At 33.8% G+C, this 22472-nt stretch overlaps 2 protein-coding genes across 3 annotated transcripts in view; one reads left to right on the top strand and one right to left on the bottom strand.

Moving 5' to 3' along the window:
- LOC144574906 (2-dehydro-3-deoxyphosphooctonate aldolase-like) overlaps positions 1-950 on the bottom strand; it is a 61183-nt gene extending 60233 nt beyond the window's left edge. Inside the window, exon 1 of the mRNA XM_078325007.1 lies at positions 939-950. The gene's annotated coding sequence lies outside the window, so the exon portion shown is untranslated. The remainder of the gene's footprint in view (positions 1-938) is intronic.
- LOC144574902 (protein NUCLEAR FUSION DEFECTIVE 4-like) lies at positions 437-21976 on the top strand. Of its 2 annotated transcripts, XM_078324994.1 has the most exons (2): positions 437-2237; positions 21564-21836. In XM_078324994.1, the coding sequence occupies exons 1-2, from the start codon at positions 531-533 to the stop codon at positions 21666-21668; spliced, it is 1812 nt and encodes a 603-aa protein (XP_078181120.1). In that variant the 5' UTR covers positions 437-530; the 3' UTR covers positions 21669-21836. The 2 variants fall into 2 exon arrangements, with proteins under 2 accessions (XP_078181120.1, XP_078181119.1); XM_078324993.1 differs by lacking the exon at positions 437-2237 and having other exon boundaries at positions 19736-21976.
- The last annotated feature ends 496 nt before the right edge of the window (positions 21977-22472 follow it).

Here is a 22472-nt window from a genome sequence, read left to right as displayed (position 1 = left end):
AGATATATAATTAATCTCGATTCCTGCTATGAGTGCTATCACATCAATTTGAAAGAGGACCTCGATCACTTGTTCTGTGCACATGACTTAATTACCAGTACATTATAATATACTTAATATCATTATTAATTTGCATCGTGATACGTCCTTAATGAATAAACAATGCGACATCTCTATTTTGTTGAAAGGGTGAACAGTTTAAATTTGACTATATTCTTGAGTGGGAACAAAAACGGATCCCTCCATTTAGTTTGAAAGGGAGAACAGTATCAATATTTTATTAATTAAATATACAATTTTACATCTCTCATGTGCTGCTGTGCCCATTTGCTTCTCTTAGTCAACACGTCCCTTTACCCTCTCTTCCCCGTCAATTCATTCCAGTACTACTTCAAAATAGCAGATCCAATTCTCTCTCTCACATCTCTTCCTCCATATATTCCGGAACACTTGGCATTGCGCATAGCCTCGGAAAAACAACCAAAACAAAACAAAAAACACCAGAAAATAAAAGATAAAAGAAAAAAAAAATGGTGTTTGGAGCAGGCATGGATGGAGGTTTGCCCATGCGCCAAATCCTCACACCCAGATTTGCTGTGCAAGTGGTTTTAAGCCGGTGGTTCATGGTTTTCGCATGTCTCCTCATCATGTCGGTTGCCGGTGCCACCTATATATTTAGCATCTATTCAAAAGACCTCAAATCAACTCTAGGCTACAATCAGCAAACCCTAAACACTCTTAGTTTTTTCAAGGATGTCGGCACAAATGTTGGACTCTTATCCGGGCTGATCAACGAGGTGACACCGCCATGGGTTGTGCTTCTTTGCGGCTCTGCCATGAATTTATTTGGCTACCTCATGATATATCTTGCTATCACGGGTCGTATTGCAGCTCCACGGGTATGGCTGATGTGCCTCTACATGTTTATTGGAGCAAACTCTCAAGCCTTCGCCAACACCGGCGTGCTAGTCACATGTGTGAAGAACTTCCCAGAGAGCCGTGGCATTGTGCTAGGGTTGCTCAAGGGTCTCCTCGGGCTAAGTGGTGTGATATTCACCCAACTTTATTTGGCCATCTATGGAAACGATTCCAAATCCCTTGTGTTACTTATTGCATGGCTTCCAGCTGCAGTCTCCATTATTTTTGTTTACACCATTCGTATTATGCCGTTCAACTCGTCTCAAGCAAGGAACACCAAGCCCTTCTTTTGCTTTCTCTACATCTCCATTGGGCTTGCAGTGTTTCTATTAGTTATGACCATTGTGCAAAAATTTGTGGAATTCTCGCACTCTTCTTATGCGATTAGCGCATTCATTGTTACTCTCATTCTTTTCCTCCCCCTTGCAGTTGTCATAAAAGAAGAAGTTAAGATCCTTATTCAAACAAACAAATCGTTTGAAACACCACCAACCATAACCACTGAAGAACCCTCCCTCATCCCCAACCCGTTGCCATCACCATCACAATCACCCAAACCCAAACCCAAACCGTACTCTTCTTCAAAAGTGACCTCATGCATAATCAACATGTTCAAGCCACCTGCAATGGGAGATGACTATTCAATCCTGCAAGCATTAGTAAGCATAGACATGATAATTCTCTTCTTTGCATCACTTTGCGGCATCGGAGGTACACTAACTGCCATAGACAACATGGGACAAATCGGCCAGTCATTGGGATATCCTGCAAAGAGCATTAACACATTTGTCTCCCTGATAAGCATATGGAACTATGCTGGTCGTGTTACAGCCGGCTACGTATCCGAAATTGTGCTCTCAAAGTACAAGTTCCCCCGACCGTTGGCTCTCAGTCTTGTGCTTTTCCTCGCTTGTGTCGGCCACCTTCTCATAGCCTTTGGAGTACCACAATCACTCTATCTTGCCTCTGTCATAATAGGTTTCACTTTCGGGGCACAGTGGCCATTACTATTTGCCATTATATCTGAAGTGTTTGGTCTTAAATATTATTCTACACTTATCAATTTTGGGTCAGTTTCAAGCCCGATCGGGTTGTACATTCTTAATGTTAGAGTCACCGGTCATTTGTATGATGTGGAGGCAAGGAAGCAGAATGGGCATAATGATCAGACCTGTGCCGGCGTGCAATGCTTTAAGTTGTCGTTTATTATTATCACAGCAGTGACAGCACTCGGTGCTATGGTGTCTCTAATATTAGTTTGGAGGACAAGAAAGTTTTATAAAAGCGATATTTATGCAAAGTTCAGGGAGTCGGAGGCTGTAGAGATGGATAGTTCGACAGGAATGGCATTGGAGGGAGTAAATATGGAAAAAATGGAGAAGAATGGTGCGAATGAAAGACAGAATTAAAGAGGTAGGTCAGTGCGAACTAAGGATATAAGGGATGTTAGATGTTGACTTAATAAGTCAAAAGAAATTGAAATAGGTTGAACAAGTGTGTGCTGAAGTTCAGTATGTAGGGTGCATATATAATTTTCAATTTCATATGGGACGTTATATGGATTGCACAAGTGTAAATGCAGTTCACTTTTTAATTTTATTTTGGATGTTTTTTTTGTCATCTTTTATTTTTCTTCTTTCTTTCCCATTTGGAATGATCTGCTGTAAAGCTTATTGTTATGATTATTAAGCTACGCTGAAAACTAAAGAGTGATGTAGTTCTTCAAATCAAATTCTTTGTTTAATGTATAATTAATCATAAAAAAAGTTGGGTACGCGCGCGCGCGGGGTGTGTGTGAGTGGGGGCCTGGGGGGTGGGAGTAACTAGTAGCTACACAGTAGCATTATTAACATAGAGTCATAGAGTAGAAGATATCAGAGAGAGAAATTAAACCCAATATAGTTAATTGGCAGAAGACATAGCATTACCACACACAAAAACAAACCTGACAATTTTAACAACAATTATATATGCTTCCATTTTTTGTACCATCCTGTTTAAGGTGGCATCAAGACAGAACTAGGCGCCTAGCTAACTGTAGCGGTACCATATTTTTTTTTTTGGATAAAAGTGGGTAACTCCCACCTCTTTCTTATTGAAACAAAGATATATAGTTCTTTTACAATAATCAATGGAACGGCAATTCCATTGTACAAAAAGAATAGGAGTAGAGTTCTTACAACAAAACATAAGCAACTAGATTACAGCAAAATAAAAGACATTAGATGGCTAAGTAAAGGCAAAACAGTAGCAAAGTAATACAAAACAAAGAACTAAGTGTCATTAGAGCAAGTAGAGCAGGAAGCCCTCGTAAAGTTAGCGTATGATGAAGTACTAGGAGAATGAGAAGAAGATGATGCAGGGGAGACAGGGTCTGAAATAGAGGACAACATATTAGTATCTCCAACGAGCTCAACTCTGCCCCTCAGGTAGGCAGACAGACCTGTCTTCTCTGATCCAAGTCCGGGAGTATCCTCTGAAAGGTATCTCTCTCCTGGGGTATCAGAATCTGATTGGGTTGCCAGATCGCCGACCTGAGCCAAGGGAGAGACATCCATAGGCAAAATCAAGGTTAGTTTAAAAAAAGTATCGTCATTTGTTACTTTGCACCAATAAGAAGTAAGTGAAATAATAGAGGATCCTATGCTGGTTAGTGAGGGAATGGAAGAATCAGTTAAGCATAACTTATTTCTTGCTAACCATATTACTCAAAGGGTAGCTACCCTAATTAATTCAATTAAAAGGGTATCTTTTAGGGGTATACATGCATCTAAATACCAAAGATCCTCTAAAACAGTGCAATCAAATTGAAAACCATTGTGTTGAGCAATCCACGACCAAATGGCAGTGATAAAATGACATGTAACAAATAGATGGTCGGTTGTTTCAAAAGAACCACAGAAGGGGCAAGTCAAGTCACCTTGCCAGCCTCGTTTAGCTAAGTTAGATTTAGTAAGGATACCATCATTTCTAAGTAACCACAAGAAAATTTTGATTTTAAGGGGTATTTTAGACTTCCAAATTGTGGTAAATTGGGTATTTGAAAACCCCCCAAATTCCAACCATGAGTATAGGGAATGAACAGTAAAAATTCCTGAAGATGTCCATCTCCATGTGAGACGATCAGGGGTATTTGGTATTCTATGAAAATGAATAGAAATTTGCATATCATGCTATTCAGAAAGTGCAGAGCCAGTTAATTGTTGTATTTTAGGAGTCTATTGTTAGACGTTGTACGTATTATATATATGTTGTGGTTTAAGTATTGGATGATTTGTATCATGATTTAATTTGTAACTTGAGTTTTATTATCAATATTCGAGTTAAGGATTTAAATTGTGAAACTTTTTAATTTTTTTTTTTTAGTAAAATTTGGAGGTCCAGCCAGCGAAATTTTATTTTTACCATAAGAAAAAAGATAAATAAAATAACCACAAAATTTGAGAAATTTCATTTTTAACGTGGACGTAACTTGAAGTTGTGGGCAGAAATGGAGTGTCCACAACTTTGAACAATTTTTTTTGCACCATCTTTGTCTTTAAACTTGAAATGGAGCTCTCTAATTGGCTAGAAACTAATGGTGGCCCACAAAGATGTTGCAGAGTATGTCAGTAGGAAAAAAAAGTGTTGGCCACAACTTAGACATTGCAGGCACTCCATTTCTGGGCATGGCCGCAACTTCAAGTTAGTGTCCGTGTCAAAAATAGAATTTCTTAGATTTCTAGGTTTTTTGTTTATCTTTTTTTTTTAATGGTAAAAATAAAAATTTCAGGTCAAGCCATCCAACTATTTAGTATCTACAAGGAATTTTTCATCCGAATTTCAAACCTGCATGTGATCTTTCACACGGAGGGTATTGTCTTTATTACTAGACCCAAAACTGCACAATTGTCTATGATGATTACTCTAAATTGTCCCTAACCTTGATAGTTAGCGTGAAACATCACTGATTAAGTATTATAAGTTTAACATGAGGATTAAATGTTGATTTTAGTTTGCAAACCAAAGATACAAGGTATCACTTTAATCTCATGGATGCGTATTAGAGAATACGACATTTGACATAACATTATATGGATTGTATTATTAAATGTTTAATGAATTATTGAATTCGACCATTTGAGATTTCCATTTTTTTTTACATGAGAAATGTATATTGTCAACACTAGTTGATTTGAGATTTTCATTTTTTTTTACATGAAAAATGTATAATGTCAAACATTGTCAACACTAGTTTTCAACGGGAGCTATACAGACAATATTTCAGTATGCATGACTTACTCATAGAGAACGTTTTCATCATATTTAATTGGAATAATTTCATGCATACCCCTCAAATTCATAATATCACATCTACCCCTCTAAATTTTAAAAAATCACAAATTTATCTGGTTTATTATTAGAACTCATATAAATGTTATAAGATTCCCATTTTATTCTTTATTAAAAAATAAAAATAAGTTGTTTGTCTAAAAAAATGTCCAGTCTTCTAATTGATCAATTTCTAAGAGCAAATAAGTCATTTATCTACTTGTGATGCATGCAAATTGACATTTAAACATACGCTTGTGTGCATGTCATATGTAAGAAAATAAACCATTTGCTCTAACAACCGACCAATTAGATGATGTAACATATATACCTCTTAAACGTGCTACATATCTTTTATTTTTTTAATAAAAGATAAAACAAGTATATAAATTTAAAATGAGTTTTAATAATAAAGACTTTAAAATTTGAGGGTTAAATATGATATTATGAATTTTAATTAGACAAGAAAATACATAATTTTGTGATTTTTGAGGGGCATATATGAAATTTTCTTCATTTAATTATACGGGATACGGATGATGATATATGTGTCCCTCGATGAAGTAAGGATCGATTAACCATAATATATATTAGAAATACACCATATGTATACGCTTGGCATAACCGTGTGGGGATTTTATCGATTATTCCTCTCCTCTCTTTTATGAGCTTAGCAATAATAAAAATCGCAACGGCTATATTTGTACAAATTAAGAATAGGTAACGGCTCTCTAGTCATATATATGCATTGAGATGTAATATATATGTAGAATATAAGAAATAGATCAATATAGGAATCAATTCTTTCAATCAATTAATTTTTCAAGCAGTGAATTATCTTTATCGGATTTGTACTGTTAACTAAAATCTCAAAGTTTCGCCTAAATGGTCTGTGGTGACGACACTGATTGCCGTCGATAATCACCATCAACCTCACTGATCAGACAACCAAGGAATGATGAAAGGAAAACAATCGATGCTATATATCTGCCTCTGTTGATTATGATCAGATACGATACAACAGAGATCGATATGCTACGGAACTATAAATGAAGTATCGGGATAATTCAACAAGAACATACAGGTTTGGTAATTTCTTTTAAATTTAAGATTCATTTGAAACTATCAAAACAAATAAAAATTGCATAGGGTTTGACATTATGTTGTAATTATCCTTTTTTAACTTTAAATACAGAAAAACTATCTCGAGCTCCGAAATAATCCAGAATATGTTAGTGTACCCGACGACATTCTATTTCAACAAGCTAGCGGACCAACCTCTCATCATAAACCTTATGGATTAGGCAACACATCTATGAAGCAAAGAAAGTCAACACTTCGTAGTAGATCAACTATATATGTTGGGCCCGATAGTTCTAGCAATACTAGAGATACAGAAAGACTGTTCAGCAGCGAAGAGGTTGATGAAATTGTTAGAGCTGCTACTTTGGCTTCTAACATGAACGTCGAAAAGAAGTTGGCTAGCATGAATAAAGAGATCATGGATAGAGTAGCAATCGAGATCAATCAATTCTGTAAGACAGCAGGCATTCCACGGAATTCTTTATCGGTATGTATTATGTTTTCGCTAATTACAATGTGTTTATTAATGACAATGTACATTCTAAATGTTATGACTCGAGTCATTTTTTATCTAACAAATACTTGGATAGATGACAATGCCTCTAAACCATGCTTATTTATTTCTACATATTTTAGGAGGATGCAACCACGTCTCATCCGGTCGATCATGCTGATCCAGCCGAAAATGCCGATAATGCTGATCCAGCCGAGAATGCCCACAATGAGTTCTTTAATAACAACAGTTGGTGTTATGGTAACCAAAACAATTGGTACTGATGGGGCTACAGTTAGATACTACTTTTGTCATTGAATTGTTGTCTTGAATTTACTGTTGAACTGTACTCTTGAACATGCTGTTGAACTGTTGTCTTTAATTTGCTGATTCTCGTGGTTATTTAATCACACATGTTTAATTTGCTCATTCTCGTGGTTATTTAATCACACATGTTTAATTTGCTGTTGAAGCCTTTATTCTCGTGGTTATTTAATCACACATGTTTAATTTGCTGTTGAACTTAATGGTAGGGTAACCATGATAATAATAGATGTGGACTGAAACAACGAAATAATCAGACTATTACTGTGGACTGAATAACAACGATAATAATCAGACTATTACTGTGGACTGAATAACAACGAAATAATCAGACTATTACTGTGGAATGAATAACAACGAAATAATCAGACTATTACTGTGGACTGAATAACAACGAAATAATCAGACTATTACTGTGGACTGAATAACAACGAGAATAATGGCACTATTACTGTGGACTATTCATTAGTATCAGTACAACTAACCACGATAATAATCAGACTATTACTGTGGACAATATAATGGTATCAGTACAGCACAATGCACGGCAATACAGATAGACTATTACTGTGGACTGAATAACCACGAGAATAATCAGACTATTACTGGGGAATAAATAATCACGGTAATAATCAGACTATTACTGTGGACTGAATAACAACGAGAATAATCAAACTATTACTGTGGACTAGTCAATGGTATCAGTACAGCACAATGCACGGCAATGATTATTGCCGTGGACTAATCAATGGTAAAAGTATAACACAATCCCAGATTGCAAACATTGCCACGTGGCAAACATATTTTTCCCGAGAAACTAACCTCGCAGATACTTTTCTCCTTAACCTCGCTAAAACTATTCGCGAGGATACGTACCTATAGCGACGGCTGTTTTTAAGAGGATACATTTTGCGAGGAGCTATCCTCGCGAATAGTTTTCTGAGAGGAGTTAACCTCGCGATTACTAAAAAACTATCCTCGCGAAAACCTGTATGTTCTTGTGGTGTAACATGATATTTGACTAACTTTGTAGTTGTTTTAAGTTGTAGATAAAATTATTTGGGCCATATATTAACGTTCTACGGATCATATGACATGTTGTTTAGAATCATATATAGCTAACGGAATCCAAATATCAATACAAGGCATAGAGGAAACTAAATTGTTTGAAAATATATATAATTACCAATGTATTATACACATCATAATTTACTTCTACCAAATTATATATTAGTAAAATCACCTGAAAATTAATTCAATTGCTACATAATATTCAACGTGTAAAAATATCATATTTCAAGACATAATCACATAACAACAAAATTGGTGAGGAATTAATTGAAAATGGACTAGGATCATTTAATAAAATACGTTTATTTGCATGCACTTCATATATAGCCTGCGCATTTGAAAAACAAAGCGTCCATTTGATTTTTTTTTTTTTGGTAGTTATTTATGAGTTAAAGAACTTCAACATTTCAAAATAAAATATTTGATATTTGTAAGATATAATAAAATTAAAGTATCGTCGTAGATGTTTTATACTCTGACAGTTCTTATACATCCTTAGTTCCTTACTAATTTTTCAACATAGTACATATGGACAGTTTTGCATTTCAATTTTAAAATTAGTTTATCTACGTTACTCATAATTATCCAACACTAATCTTTTAATATAATTTAGTATTTACTTTGTTTTAACTTAAGTTTATTATACAAATGCAATAAAAACTAATTCTTAATTGAGGAGGGCTCAATACCTCATGTCTTTCATACCTCATCATACTTCGTATTTTATATCTTTGATTTTACAGAGTTCGGCACTAATGCCTATGTTTTCGGGGCCCGCGACCTTCCAAATAGCATGCCTTTCTTTATCCAATGAGAAAAGATTACAAGGTGGAACTGGTAAGCCATTACAATCTTCTGGGAAGTCACACGGCCCGAACACGGGCACTAAAGGCTCAAAGAAAAACAATTCGATCCGCGATGGTTCAAGGATTACAAGGTGAGCGCAAGGCTCAAAGAAAAACAATCCGATCCGCGAGGGTTCAAGGATTGCAAGATGAGCCACAAAGGACTCAGGGATTACAAAGTGTTTGTAGTAAATAAAGATCTCTCACAAGTCACTCGAATTCTTAAAGTTGTTTGAGTATGGTGGAGGAGATTTTCGGTTGTTGAATGAGTAATGAAGTTTAAGATGTAGCAACCATGGTGGCTCTCTTGTGAATTAAGGAGAAAGTTTGACGGTTGGAGTACACCTTGAAACCTATATTTGCTTCTATATAAAGGGATAGAGGCAAATCTAGGTTTATAGACATTACCGTATCTGACGTCTGTCTTCCACGGCTTATATCGACGTATGACCAAACGACGGCCAAAATACGAAAGGTGTGAAGGCTGCTAGAATTATTCCGTTGCAATGGTCCGGGTAGAATTGCAATGGTCCGGTTCTGGAACCCAGACCGTTAGGTGCCGGTCCAGAACAAATTAAACCGACGTGGTTGATATTTTTACCATTGTAACGGTCCCCAGACCGTTATAACGGTCATCAACTGTTCTGGAACTTTAGCACTCTTCAAACAGGCGTATCTTGGTGCTCGAGTGTTTGATTTTGGCATATGACCACTTTTCGGAAAGCTTATGAAGAGTGTATGTTGATTTTGAAGTCTTAGTCTTCATTGGAACAGTGATGCAGTTAGTTATCTCAAGGACAAAGGAAACAGCCTCAACAGTCTTGTTGCATTTCTAAATCTTATGAACCTGCACATATCTCAACTCAAGAAAATTGTTAAATCCAATAAATATATGTTTTACAAATCTAGTCAAACAAATAAGTAGATTATAACACAAACCAACATCAAGATCCTAGCTATTGGGAGGTCTTAAGCTAGACTGGTACCAGTGGTACTGTACCATTATTTCTAGCTAATTAATGCAACTGATGATGGAACTGTTTGAACAACTAATGATGCAACTGAATAACTGATGATGAAGTTTTTGTAATTATTTCAATTCATATCTTATCATACCATATCATACTTTATATTTTATATCTTTATTTTTCAAGTTCAAATTGTCAATCCAAACTGCTCAAGTTGATATCCATACTAAAATATGTTTGGGAATGTACTTTTATATTTTTGGAAATTTTTTACTATTTTTTAAGATACAAAATCACTGTTAGTAAAAAAAACTCTCTTGTCAAGTGTCTCTAAATTATATTTTTTACTTTATTTACTTTATATTTTAGTTTAGATTCAAGTTATTTGAGTTTTCACAAAAAATAACTTATAAACAGGCTAGATAATTTAATTTAGATTAAAAAGTCTAAAAACATATATTCGCCCCCCCTCTAGATGCCGGGGCCAACACTTGATACAACTAATTGTAAACATTTATTATTTAATGCATGTAGCTTAGATGGATGTAGTTTGCTTAAGGGAGGATTGATACAACCTTTTTGCATATTAGAGTCATTGACACCACTGATACAACCCTCTCATAGAATTATTTTTGTACCATTTATGTTAATTTTGAATGTTAGATGGTGTTCTCATTTTTTTTTGGACTTAAAATGAAGAACAAAATTTTGGTTTAGAACTTCAGATATTTTTTAACATCTACCTATTTGTGTGAAATTGAACTTGTGTAATGGTATTTTCATTTTTATTTCCGCGAAATTATGAATGTATTGGTGTATTGAGTTTTGATTTTTGAGATTGAATTTCTCTATTTGGTTCAACTGAATAAACCGAAATTTAAATCGGCTTAAATAGTTTGATTTTAATTCAATTTGTTATTTTAGTTCAGTCAGTTCAGTTAAATTTTCAAAAACCAAAAATAAATTTAATTTGATTATTTTAGTTCGGTTTAAACCGAACCGAGCGTATGAACACCCTAATTACAGTTTTCATTTGTGCAGTTGTCCACATACACCCATCATCCAACTATGTGGGTAAAGATGTGTGGAAGGGTCCGGTCCTTAGCTTTCGCCTTGAGCTTAAATTAAATTGCGTTATTACGGCCTGTGAAGGGTGAAGCCCATCTTGGGACCATTCTTTTCCACTTGTAGGGGCCAACCTCAAATTCATATATCACCTAAGCTATCTTGTAGTTTGGAGTTTGAATTCCGTCGTCAAAGTATCTTTGGGTCCATCAATGTGCATATGAATTATACGTCGACAACACCATTGTTGAAGTCTTATTATTAACCATATTGCAACTAGGGGTGTTCATCAGTTCGATTCGGTTGAAACTTGGCAAATCAAAGTTATAATTCGGTTTTAAAAAAAGAACCGAATCCAATTAGCATTGCAACCGAACCGAACCGAACCAAAGTTTTATTTCAGTTTGTTCGGTTTTTTAGGTTCAAACCAAGGTTCTAAATAGCAATTATAGCGGCATAGCGGGGAGACAAAAATAAAAAGCTATTGTGAATAGCATAGCTATAGCGGAAACTATCATACATAGCGATTTTTCCTTTTCAAATTTTGTATTCTATATTTCTACTAATTATTAACACAATCAATATTAGAAAATTGATGTAACAACTAAATGACAACTAATATAAATCTATATTTTTTATCAACTACGCAAATAAGAAGGAAAAAAAGATTTAAAAAGTAACATTATTTAATAGTTCATACTTCATAGTATTACATATTATAATAGACAAAGAGCAATTAATTTTATAAGGTAAATGAAGTCAATATACATATTTAAACATTTTATATATTATAATAATAATCAAAATTAGCTTTTAATTGAAACGAACGATAATAATTTTACAAATGAATACTATGCAAAGAGCAATCAAAATGAAAAATTAATATTTGAATATTTTTCGATATAGAATGAGAGAATAAATCACAAATAAAAACAGAAGCACATAGTTTGGTTTAGCATATGTATCGTAGAAGACCATGCAGCATTAGAAATAAGAATAGAAGTACAGAAGCCCATATAAATTGTAAAAAAAAGCCCATGTAGCATAGTGGTAGCTATAGCGGGTCGCATATAGCGGTAATAGCGGTCAGCTATTATAGCTATAACGGTCGTAGCTGAGTTAGCACACTTTTATCTCATTGCTTAGCGTTTATGGTCCGAAAAAGCTATAGCTAGCTATTTAGAATACTGGTTCAAACAGAAATATATTAATTTTTTTATTTAAAACAATTGATTTATAATAAACCGAAGTATATTAAGAAATAAACGGGAGTATTAACAAATAAATCGCGGCGTTTTGGATCAAATTCATATTATATAAAAGTTCGGTCGGTTCGGTTATTTCGGTTTTGAAAATTTTCAAACCGAACCGAACCGAATTTATAATTCGGTTTTAAAAAGCAAACCGAACCGAACCATTAAATCAAAACATCGATCCGAACCGTTTGAACCGAACTAATTCGGTTCGGTTCAAAACCAAATAAACCGGACCCAATGAACACCCCTAATTGCAACTTATAGTTTTGAAGGATCAAGCCATTGGAGGGGGAAAAAAAAAAATTGCGTTTGTCCAATCGGCGGCCAACAACAAATGGTATATGATATTTAATAAACTTTTGATTGTTCTTTTTATTAATTGATTCGGTCTAGCAGACTAGCAGCTTAGCTGCGGTGTTTGTACGTAGTTATTTGTTGCCAATGGAAAAGCTATATAAATATGAGTTGATGTTAACTTATTTAAGCATGCTTCAATATTCATCTTAATGTTGTCTAATGTAGCATAATAACGTATGATATATGTTGTCCTTTTGATGAGGTCTGATAGGACCATGTTCATCTTACATATAAAGATGCTACAACTTATGACTAAATGGTATATTGGTATATGACTTTTCTTACAGGTCGGCGTGCCGTGCTACAATTTGCACACACTCTTGCTGCTTATTCCAAGGTGTGAAAACCACAGCAGCATCTCCTTATCCACTGAATGTAATAGATATATAAATCCAATCTCCTTAAATTATGTAAATTGAAATATAAGAAGTACGTCTTAAGTCAATGCAAAAATTCTGGACCAAAATCCAAGCAGCAAAAAGGTCCAACTGTGGGAGCATGTACATTCATTTCGGTCATCCTCTGTCAAAATCATGATGGCTACTGCATTTGAATCACACCAAAATTGAAACATTTTCAATAAATTTGGAATTTTTTGCAGGCCCGATGGATAGGGGTGAAAACGGGTCGGATATTATCCGACCGAATTCGGATTCGTATTCGAATTTTTCGGATTCGGATAGTCGGATACGGATAATTTGCGGACACGAATTCGGTTTTAATTTCGGAAGCGAATACGGATACGGATACGGATAATTATCCGAATTCGGATACGTTGATTTTTCGGATATCCGAATTTTTCATTTTTCGGATATATTTTTCGGATAATCGGATAATTTTTCGGATATCCGGATTTTTGAATTTTTCGGATAATTTTTCGGATATTCGGATACAGGTGGGGTCCGCCTGTAATAGAAATAGAGAGAGAAGAATTAAGAGGTGAGATCTGTGTGGCCATCCGTGAGTGAGAAGTCCTGCCATGAGACCCCATCGTCATTCAAACAATATATTGAATTTTTATTTCTCTCATTAAGTTAAATCTTAGATTTAAAAATTCATAATAAATTTTCAAAAATACTAATAATCATTTTTTTAATTATTTTCTCATTTAATTAATTGAGTTTTGATGTAATTTATTGTTTATGATGAGTCATTTTATTTTTATTAAATAACACATTAGTTAATTAGTTTTGTTCTGATTTCAAATGTGGATACTTGTTGTTTTACAATTAAAAATTTTAATTCACTCCACAGATGTTATACAATCTTGTTATAATATATATATCCGAATTAGAAATTCGATTTATATCCGTATTCGTATTTGTATTCGACTAATATTCGATTCGTATTCGTATCCGATTAATATCCGATCCGTATTCGTATCCGATTAATATCCGATTCGTATCCGTATCCGGAAAATAAAAACGGATACGAATATGATTTTATCACTATCCGATCCGTAATCGATCCGTTTTCACCCCTACCGATGGATGAGCTTTTCCTATTGATAATTAAGAAGCATATTATTCCCTTTCAAAAAAATAAACCAATTTTCCTGAATCCTAATAATCGATGTTAATTAAGCGCACCTTTTGGATCGTTTATGTCCTCCATTTTCTGATTTTATTTTGGAAAAAAAAAAAAAAAAAACTGATTCATTTTCATTTTCATTTTGCCGACCAAACCTGTTTGGATATTTTGAGCCGATAGTTTTTATATGTAACGATTAAAAGAAAATTTTAAAAATAGCACCATCTTGCACACACACCTCCCGACCCGCCTACTCACTCTTCCCTGACTCAATGGTAGTGTACTCAAGTACTAACACCTTTGTTCCTCTTTGGCCACGCGGTATCTCCAAGATTATGGGGTGTAAACAGTCTGATATTGATTGGACAGTGGTCAAACCGTATCCTTATCTGTTATCATTTTTTAAATATAAATATAAATACGAATAATCTCCAATACAGATCGGATATTAAATGCTATGGATACAAATTGGATATATATCGGATGAATACATATTTTATATGAATATAATTCAGATAATAAAAGACAAATTACTAATATATATTCTAGTAAAGAATATATTTAAATATAATTTTTCATTCATAATTATAAATTAGATTTAATATTTTTCATAATAAATTTATTGGTTACAAAATATATATTATATTATCAAAACATTAGTCACTAATTATATCATAGTGTTATATTCTTCATCAAAATATATATGTATATATAGTTTAATAAAATATTGGTACAAATATGCAATTTAATAAATTAATTTAAAAACATATATTACATTTGTTATGGTTTAGAGATGCAAATGGTCATATACGGATAGTTACTGATAATTAAAAATATTACCGTATCCTTATCCGTACGTTATAATTTTTTGGATACAAATACGTATACATATAGTCTCAGATACGGATACAGATTCAAATACGAACAAAATCGGATAATATCCGATCCATTTACACCCCCTATCCACGATTGTCGATACGCAGTGCCACGTACCTTTGCTGGAGGATGTGGCACTGCGATAGCAGCACATGCAGCCAACCATGCCGATCGAACATGCATGTGCTAATATATGTGGTTATGCTTAAGCACGTATTAAAAAAAACACATACACTCAAAATTAAATAAAAATTATATATATTTTAATTATCATAATGGTTTTTGACGTATTATATTAAATATTATATTTTTTTTATTCAAATTCATTGTTTTGACCTAGCTAAATGCATAGTATTTGTTCTTTTGACATACATATATATGTTGAATAAAAACAGAAACAAAAGGATATGTTATATGTACTGTATAAGCCCAAAATTTAATATTTTAGAAGTATAAACTCCGTACAACATTTAGACAAGTTAAATGTAAATTATATACAAATCTACATACCAATTAAATATAAATAAATTTATACAAAATTAATATTTATAACGCATTGAAGTTTGAGTTCACACTTGCAAATATAGAGTCCTAGTTATGAAGCCAATTTGTGAAGTGTTAGTTGGTCACAATTCCCATTTCATACTGTTTTCAAGTCTAATTAGGCCTAATTATGCAATGAAATGGACTCGGCCTACTAAGGATTACTAAAAGATCTATCTTAATTGTTTAATTGGGCCCATGCTAAAAGTTTCTAATCATTACTAGTTACTAGTTAGAGGCTCTTGGGTCAAAGTCTCAAAGATCCTTCTGAAACCATTTCCTCTCAAATGGGAAAAGGTACAAAAAAGGGGTCAAATCTGGCATGCAAGTCCAAATCTAAAATGGGAAAAGGTACATGGTTCACATCATTACACCAATGATATTGCAATAGATTGCTGTCCATCATTCATCAAATTCAAGGGATATTAATTCGTCAAGGAATAATTTTAGTGAGGGCATTTGTATTGTAGGTAGTGTATATTGGGTGGTATTTTGGATTAATATATCTGTTTATGTAGTTTAAATAGTTAATTTGAATCGTTCAAAATGATTATTATTCGAAAATGTACTCGTAAAACAATTTTTTCATTTGTTTAGAATTATTTACTATTTTATTAGACTGGTAGAAAATTACTTGATCTAAAGATTTTAAACCATTTAAAAGTAGTAATATTCTACCTATCTAAAATGAATGTAAAATAAATCTAAGTATAAATTTTAGTCTGCAAGTATGGGTGATCATGTTGAACGGTTCAGATTGACCATTTAGACTTTAAAAACAAAAATAATGATTCAAAATACGGACCAATATGCACTATGTATAATACCATAATCTCACTCTCTCTTTTTCCCCTAGATTCGTAGGATTAATCTGCTTTGAGCTGGATTTTGATCAAAGAAATGAGAAGAAGAAGAGGTCTTCAAATTAGAGAGTATAAAACTAAAATAAGGAAAAAAAAATGACGCTATGCATGTACATTGATATTTAATTAATTTTTTAACATAGTTTAACTTTTCTTCTAAAATGTTAAATATGTTTTTGTAATTAGTGATTAGGATTCCACTTGTGATTGTGAGATTTCAGTTCAAATTTCAACTGCCACAACTTATGTATTTTACGTTTTAGTCCTCCAATCTAAATTTTTATATTTATTCCAAAGGTTAGCAAAGATGATTCTATCAATACATGCATTGCATGGAATAGGTTAGATCATTTGACAAAGGCGTTGAATAGGTAGATCATTGGGATAATTTCAGGTATATCCTTCAAAAATTTTGAAATTATGTATTTCCCTTCTAAAATTCATAATATTATATTGAGGAGAGATCCAATTACACTCTTTTTTGGTGACACTGAATTACACTCTCAATTTTCAAAGCTTTCAAATTTCAAACAGTCGATCCAAACCGTTCAACATAATGGATATGTTAAAATGTGCTTGAAGATCAAATTTTACATTTTTTTTTTTGAATTTTTTTACTATTTATTAATTATTTAACAAAATCGCTATATTCAGACCGTTGAATTTTTGTACCCATCTTAATAAATAGTAAAAAACTTCAGAAAAATGTAAAATTTGATCTGCAAGCACATTTTAACATATCCATCAAGTTGAACGGTTTGGATCGACTGTTTGGACTTTGTAAACATAGGGTGTAATCCGGTATCACCAAAAAAGGGTGTAATTGGATCCCTCCTCTATTATATTTATCCTTTTAAAAATTAAAATACTAAAAAAATAACTAATTTATTACATTTTCTATTAAAATTTATTTTAAATTTATAAAGTACCTATTTTACTATTTATTAAAAAAAATGTAGTATGTGCAAGAAAAATGTTCGGTCTTCTAATTAGTCGATATTCGAGAGTATATGGTTCATTTCTCTACTTGTGGCATATACACATTAACAATTCGGCATACTCTTGTGTGTCGCATATAAGAAAATGAACCATTTGCCTCCACAAGAGGCCAAATAGAAGACCGAACATTTATTTTAAACATACTACATATTTTAAAATGAGTTTTAATTGAAAAGACAATAAATTAAATAAATTTATGAGTTTTAAAAACTTAGAAGAATAAATATGATATTATAAATTTTAGAAAATATATATTCCAAAGATTTTAAAGGATATACATAAAATTCTTCATTACAACTTAGTAGTGCAAGTGTGCAACACAGGTGCATTAATTTAATTTATTTTTCCTGGTGGAACTTATTTTCAGTTTCCATTGACTTGGGGAATCTAGTTTAGAAGATAATAATTCAAATTTCGTACCATTTGTCTTTAATTGAAGAGATCAATGTGGGCTCCACTAAATGATTTTTCTCTGTAAAAGGGATTGACCTCACCCGCCACCCCACTATTTTTTTCTAGAATAAGTCCTTTTAATTAATTTTTTAAAAGAGGGTTAAAGATTTAAGTCACAAACTGTCTCATATTCATAAGAAATATTAACCTCATGCGTACAATCAATTTGATGCTACTAATTAATTGTCCAACACATCAATGTTTGTGTTAAATTCTCACTAGAAAAATTAACTTGAACAAACAAATTTTTTTGATAGACAGATAGTAAAGATTTAATTCATTAATTGGGTTTGATAGCCATACAAAAAAAAACCTTGTAATTGGACTGTCTAATATTAGTTTACATCTATTGAATGGTAGATAAATATATATAGGTCTTGACTTACAAATGACTTGCATCAAAAGATTTTGAAAATTATATATGTTAGCAGTTATGAGATATGCAGTATCAAATTGATCTGAGTAGCTTTTCAACCAGAAATAGCATTTTTGGCAAACATAACACAACAAAATATTTTTAATCTATATCTCTTAATATTCTAATTGGCATGATTAGGCTTTGGTCGGGTTCGAACTTTTACATAAACAGAAATGCTTTCAATAAAAAAAATAAAAAATACAGTTGATTCGGAAATTGAATTTTAGTGATAAAAAATACAGCAGTATGCAAACAAATTTCATTTCATATACCAAAATAATTATTTGTGTTTTCCTAAAGCGACTCATGCTCTGTGTTTTTACTTTAGAAATTATATAATGAATATGTTTTCAACTTCTAAACAAATTAAAAATTATATCTAAAGCAACTCATTGTTTAAAGATAAGACGAAATCTCTCATGCTCAACTTTAAATATTTATAAAAATAAAATCTTTAAGTCGGATTTCAAATCGAAACAATGCATTTTCTTATAGATCCTTGGATACATATATATTCATCATGTTTTTTTCTTTATTGCAAGTATATCTATATATTAAATTAAGAACATCTAGTTTTATATATATATATATTTTTTAAAAGGATATAAATTCTCAATATGCTTAGAACATTTCTTGGATCAAAAACGAAATAACTATTCTACACACACCGTGCCAGATAACACACCAGCTCATACCACTACTTGGGATTATCTGGAAACTAATTCATCTTAATTTATATATCCATGCTTAATTTATCTTAGTGATTGATTATCCCGGATAAACCTCTATCACTGGAAAATAATTAATGCATGTAATCATATTTCGAATCTCTAATCACCTACTTCCAAAAATAATATAATATATTATTGAGATTTCCACCTGAGGACTTTAAACTTATCTTTTCTCCATTAAGGAAAGATAATCTTGATTCCTGCTATTGCATCAATTTAATTGAAAATTCTTGAAATCCAATTAAACTTCTGTGGACTTGTCTAGGCACACGATTTACCAGTAGATTACAATATATTAATACGATTTCTTAAAAAGAAAAATATTAATTTGCATCATAATTCATCATTAATGAATAATCAATCTGACATCTCCATTTTTTTGAAAGGGAGAACAGTCAATTTTGACTATATTGTTGAGTTCGAACTAAAATGGACATCTCCATTTTGTTGAAATGGAGAACAAGCAGTACCAATATCCTATATCAAAATTTACAATTTTACATCACTCCTGCGTCTTCTCTAGGATCCATTTGCTTCTCGTAGTCAACACATGTCCCTTTCTCCTCTCTTCCCACTTAATTCATTCCACTATTTCTAAAGAGCATATCCAGTTCTATTTTTCTCTGTAGTCCCCACACTTCCACATTATATCTTCCTCTCTCTATATATTAATTCCTAAACTCTTGGCATTGTTCATAGCACACAAAAACCACCAGAAAATAAAAGATAGAAGAAATAAAATGGTGTTTGCAGGAGGCATGGATGGAGGTTTGCCCATGGGCCAAATTCTCACGCCCAGGTTTGCTGTACAAGTGGTTCGAAGCCGGTGGTTCATGGTTTTCGCATGTCTCCTCATCATGTCGGCTGCCGGTGCCACCTATATCTTTAGTATCTATTCAAAAGACCTCAAATCAGCTCTAGGCTACAATCAACAGACCCTAAACACTCTTAGTTTCTTCAAGGATCTCGGTGCGAATGTCGGGATCTTATCCGGCCTGATTAACGAGGTGACGCCACCATGGGTCGTGCTTATCATCGGCTCTGCCATGAACTTATTTGGCTACCTCATGATATATCTTGCTATCACGGGTCGTATTGCTGCCCCAAAGGTGTGGATGATGTGCCTCTACATATGTATTGGAGCAAACTCTCAATCCTTTGCCAACACTGGCGCGCTAGTCACATGTGTGAAGAACTTCCCCGAGAGCCGCGGCACTGTGCTAGGGTTGCTCAAGGGTTTCGTCGGGCTAAGTGGCGTGATATTCACCCAACTTTACTTGGCCATCTATGGCAACGATTCAAAATCCGTTGTGCTGCTTATTGCGTGGCTTCCAGCCGCGGTCTCCATTATTTTTGTTCACACCATTCGTATCATACCATACAACTCATCCCTAGCAAAGAACACCAAGCCCTTCTTTTGCTTTCTCTACATCTCCATTGGGCTTGCAGTGTTTCTATTAGTTATGACCGTTGTGCAAAAATTTGTGCAATTCTCACACTCTTCCTTTGTGATTAGCGCGTTCATTCTTACTCTCATCCTTTTCCTTCCCCTTGCAGTTGTCATAAAAGAAGAAATTAAGAGCCTAATTGAAACAAACAAATCATTCAAAACACCACCAACCATAACCATTGAAAAGCCCTCCACTGTTCCCAACCCGTTGCCACCGCCATCAACATCACCATCACCATCACCATCACCGAAACCCAAATCGAACTCTTCTTCAAAAGTGACCTCATGTATAACCAACATGTTCAAACCACCTGCAATGGGAGATGACTATTCAATCCTGCAAGCATTAGTAAGCATAGACATGATAATTCTCTTCTTTGCAACAATTTGTGGCGTGGGAGGTACGCTCACTGCCATAGACAACATGGGGCAAATCGGCCAGTCATTGAGGTACCCTGCAAAGAGCATCAACACATTTGTCTCCCTGATTAGTATATGGAACTATGCCGGTCGTGTTACCTCCGGCTACGTATCTGAAATTGTGCTTTCCAAGTACAAATTTCCCCGACCGTTGGCTCTCACTCTTGTGCTTCTCCTCTCTTGTGTCGGCCACCTTCTCATAGCCTTTGGAGTACCGCAATCACTCTACCTTGCCTCCGTCATAATAGGTTTCACTTTCGGGGCACAGTGGCCATTACTATTCGCCATTATCTCCGAAGTGTTTGGTCTTAAATATTATTCTACACTTTACAATTTTGGGTCAGTTGCAAGCCCGATTGGGTTGTACATTCTTAATGTTCGAGTCACCGGCCATTTGTATGATGTGGAGGCAAGGAAGCAGAATGGCGGTAAAGATCTGACATGTATTGGCGTGCAATGCTTCAAGTTGTCGTTTATTATTATCACAGCCGTGACAGCGTTTGGTGCCATGGTGTCTCTAATATTAGTTTGGAGGACAAAGAAGTTTTATAAAAGCGACATTTATGCAAAGTTCAGGGAGTCATCGGAGGCTGTCGAGATGGATAGTTCGACGGGAATGGCACTGGAGAGGGTAAATATGGAAAAAATGGAGAAGAATGGTGTGACTGAAAAGCAGAAAGAGGTAGGTCAGTGAGAACAAGGGACCTAATTAAGGGGTGGTTAGATGTTGACTTGTAAGTCAAAAGAAACTGAAATAGTTTGCTAGCTAGGTTTTAAGTTTGAACAAGTGTGTGCTGTAATTAATTCAGTATATGCAGGTGCATATAATTTATAGTTTCATTTTGTTTTTGTTTTGGATCTTCTTTTTTTGTCATCTTTTTTTTTTTCTTCTTCTTTTTCCCCCCCTTTTGGAGTGCCCTGTTGTACGTAAGCTTATTGTATGATTATTAAGCTACTCAGAAAATGAAAGATATATTGATCATGTACTTCTTCAAACAAAATTCTTTATTTGTTTAATGTATAATCATACAAAAATAAGTCCTTAATTAAGAGAGGGAAAAAACAGCCACTAATTAATACACACACTGGCATTATTAATATAATAGTCTATAGATGATATCAGATAGAGAACCAGCCACTGTTGGTATGGGTACGTAATTGGCACAAGACTGTATCGGTTCCACACATATACTACCAAACATGCAAACACAACAATGTTCAACAACAATTATGCTTCCATTCTTTTGTACCATCCTGTTTAAGGTGGCATCAAGACAGAGAACTAGCCTATAGCTGTACCGGTACTATATAGCGCTGTTTAACAGAGAAGTTTTGGATTTATGCAGCACAAAAATAGCGCTGCATGAAATTGGAACTGCTTTGTTAAAAAATTTAAACGTTATTTCAAAGCACAAAAAAGATCATAAAGAAGATCCGTAGGAGCTTTTCAGCAAATCTGCAAAGAATATATTAACTTGTCAATCATTCTTTTAAATAA

This window comes from Carex rostrata, chromosome 23, assembly GCF_964058835.1.
Source record: "Carex rostrata chromosome 23, lpCarRost1.2, whole genome shotgun sequence".
Lineage (NCBI taxonomy): Eukaryota > Viridiplantae > Streptophyta > Magnoliopsida > Poales > Cyperaceae > Carex > Carex rostrata.
Note: the sequence above shows the minus strand (reverse complement) of the source record. Positions and strands in the feature narration are given on the sequence as shown.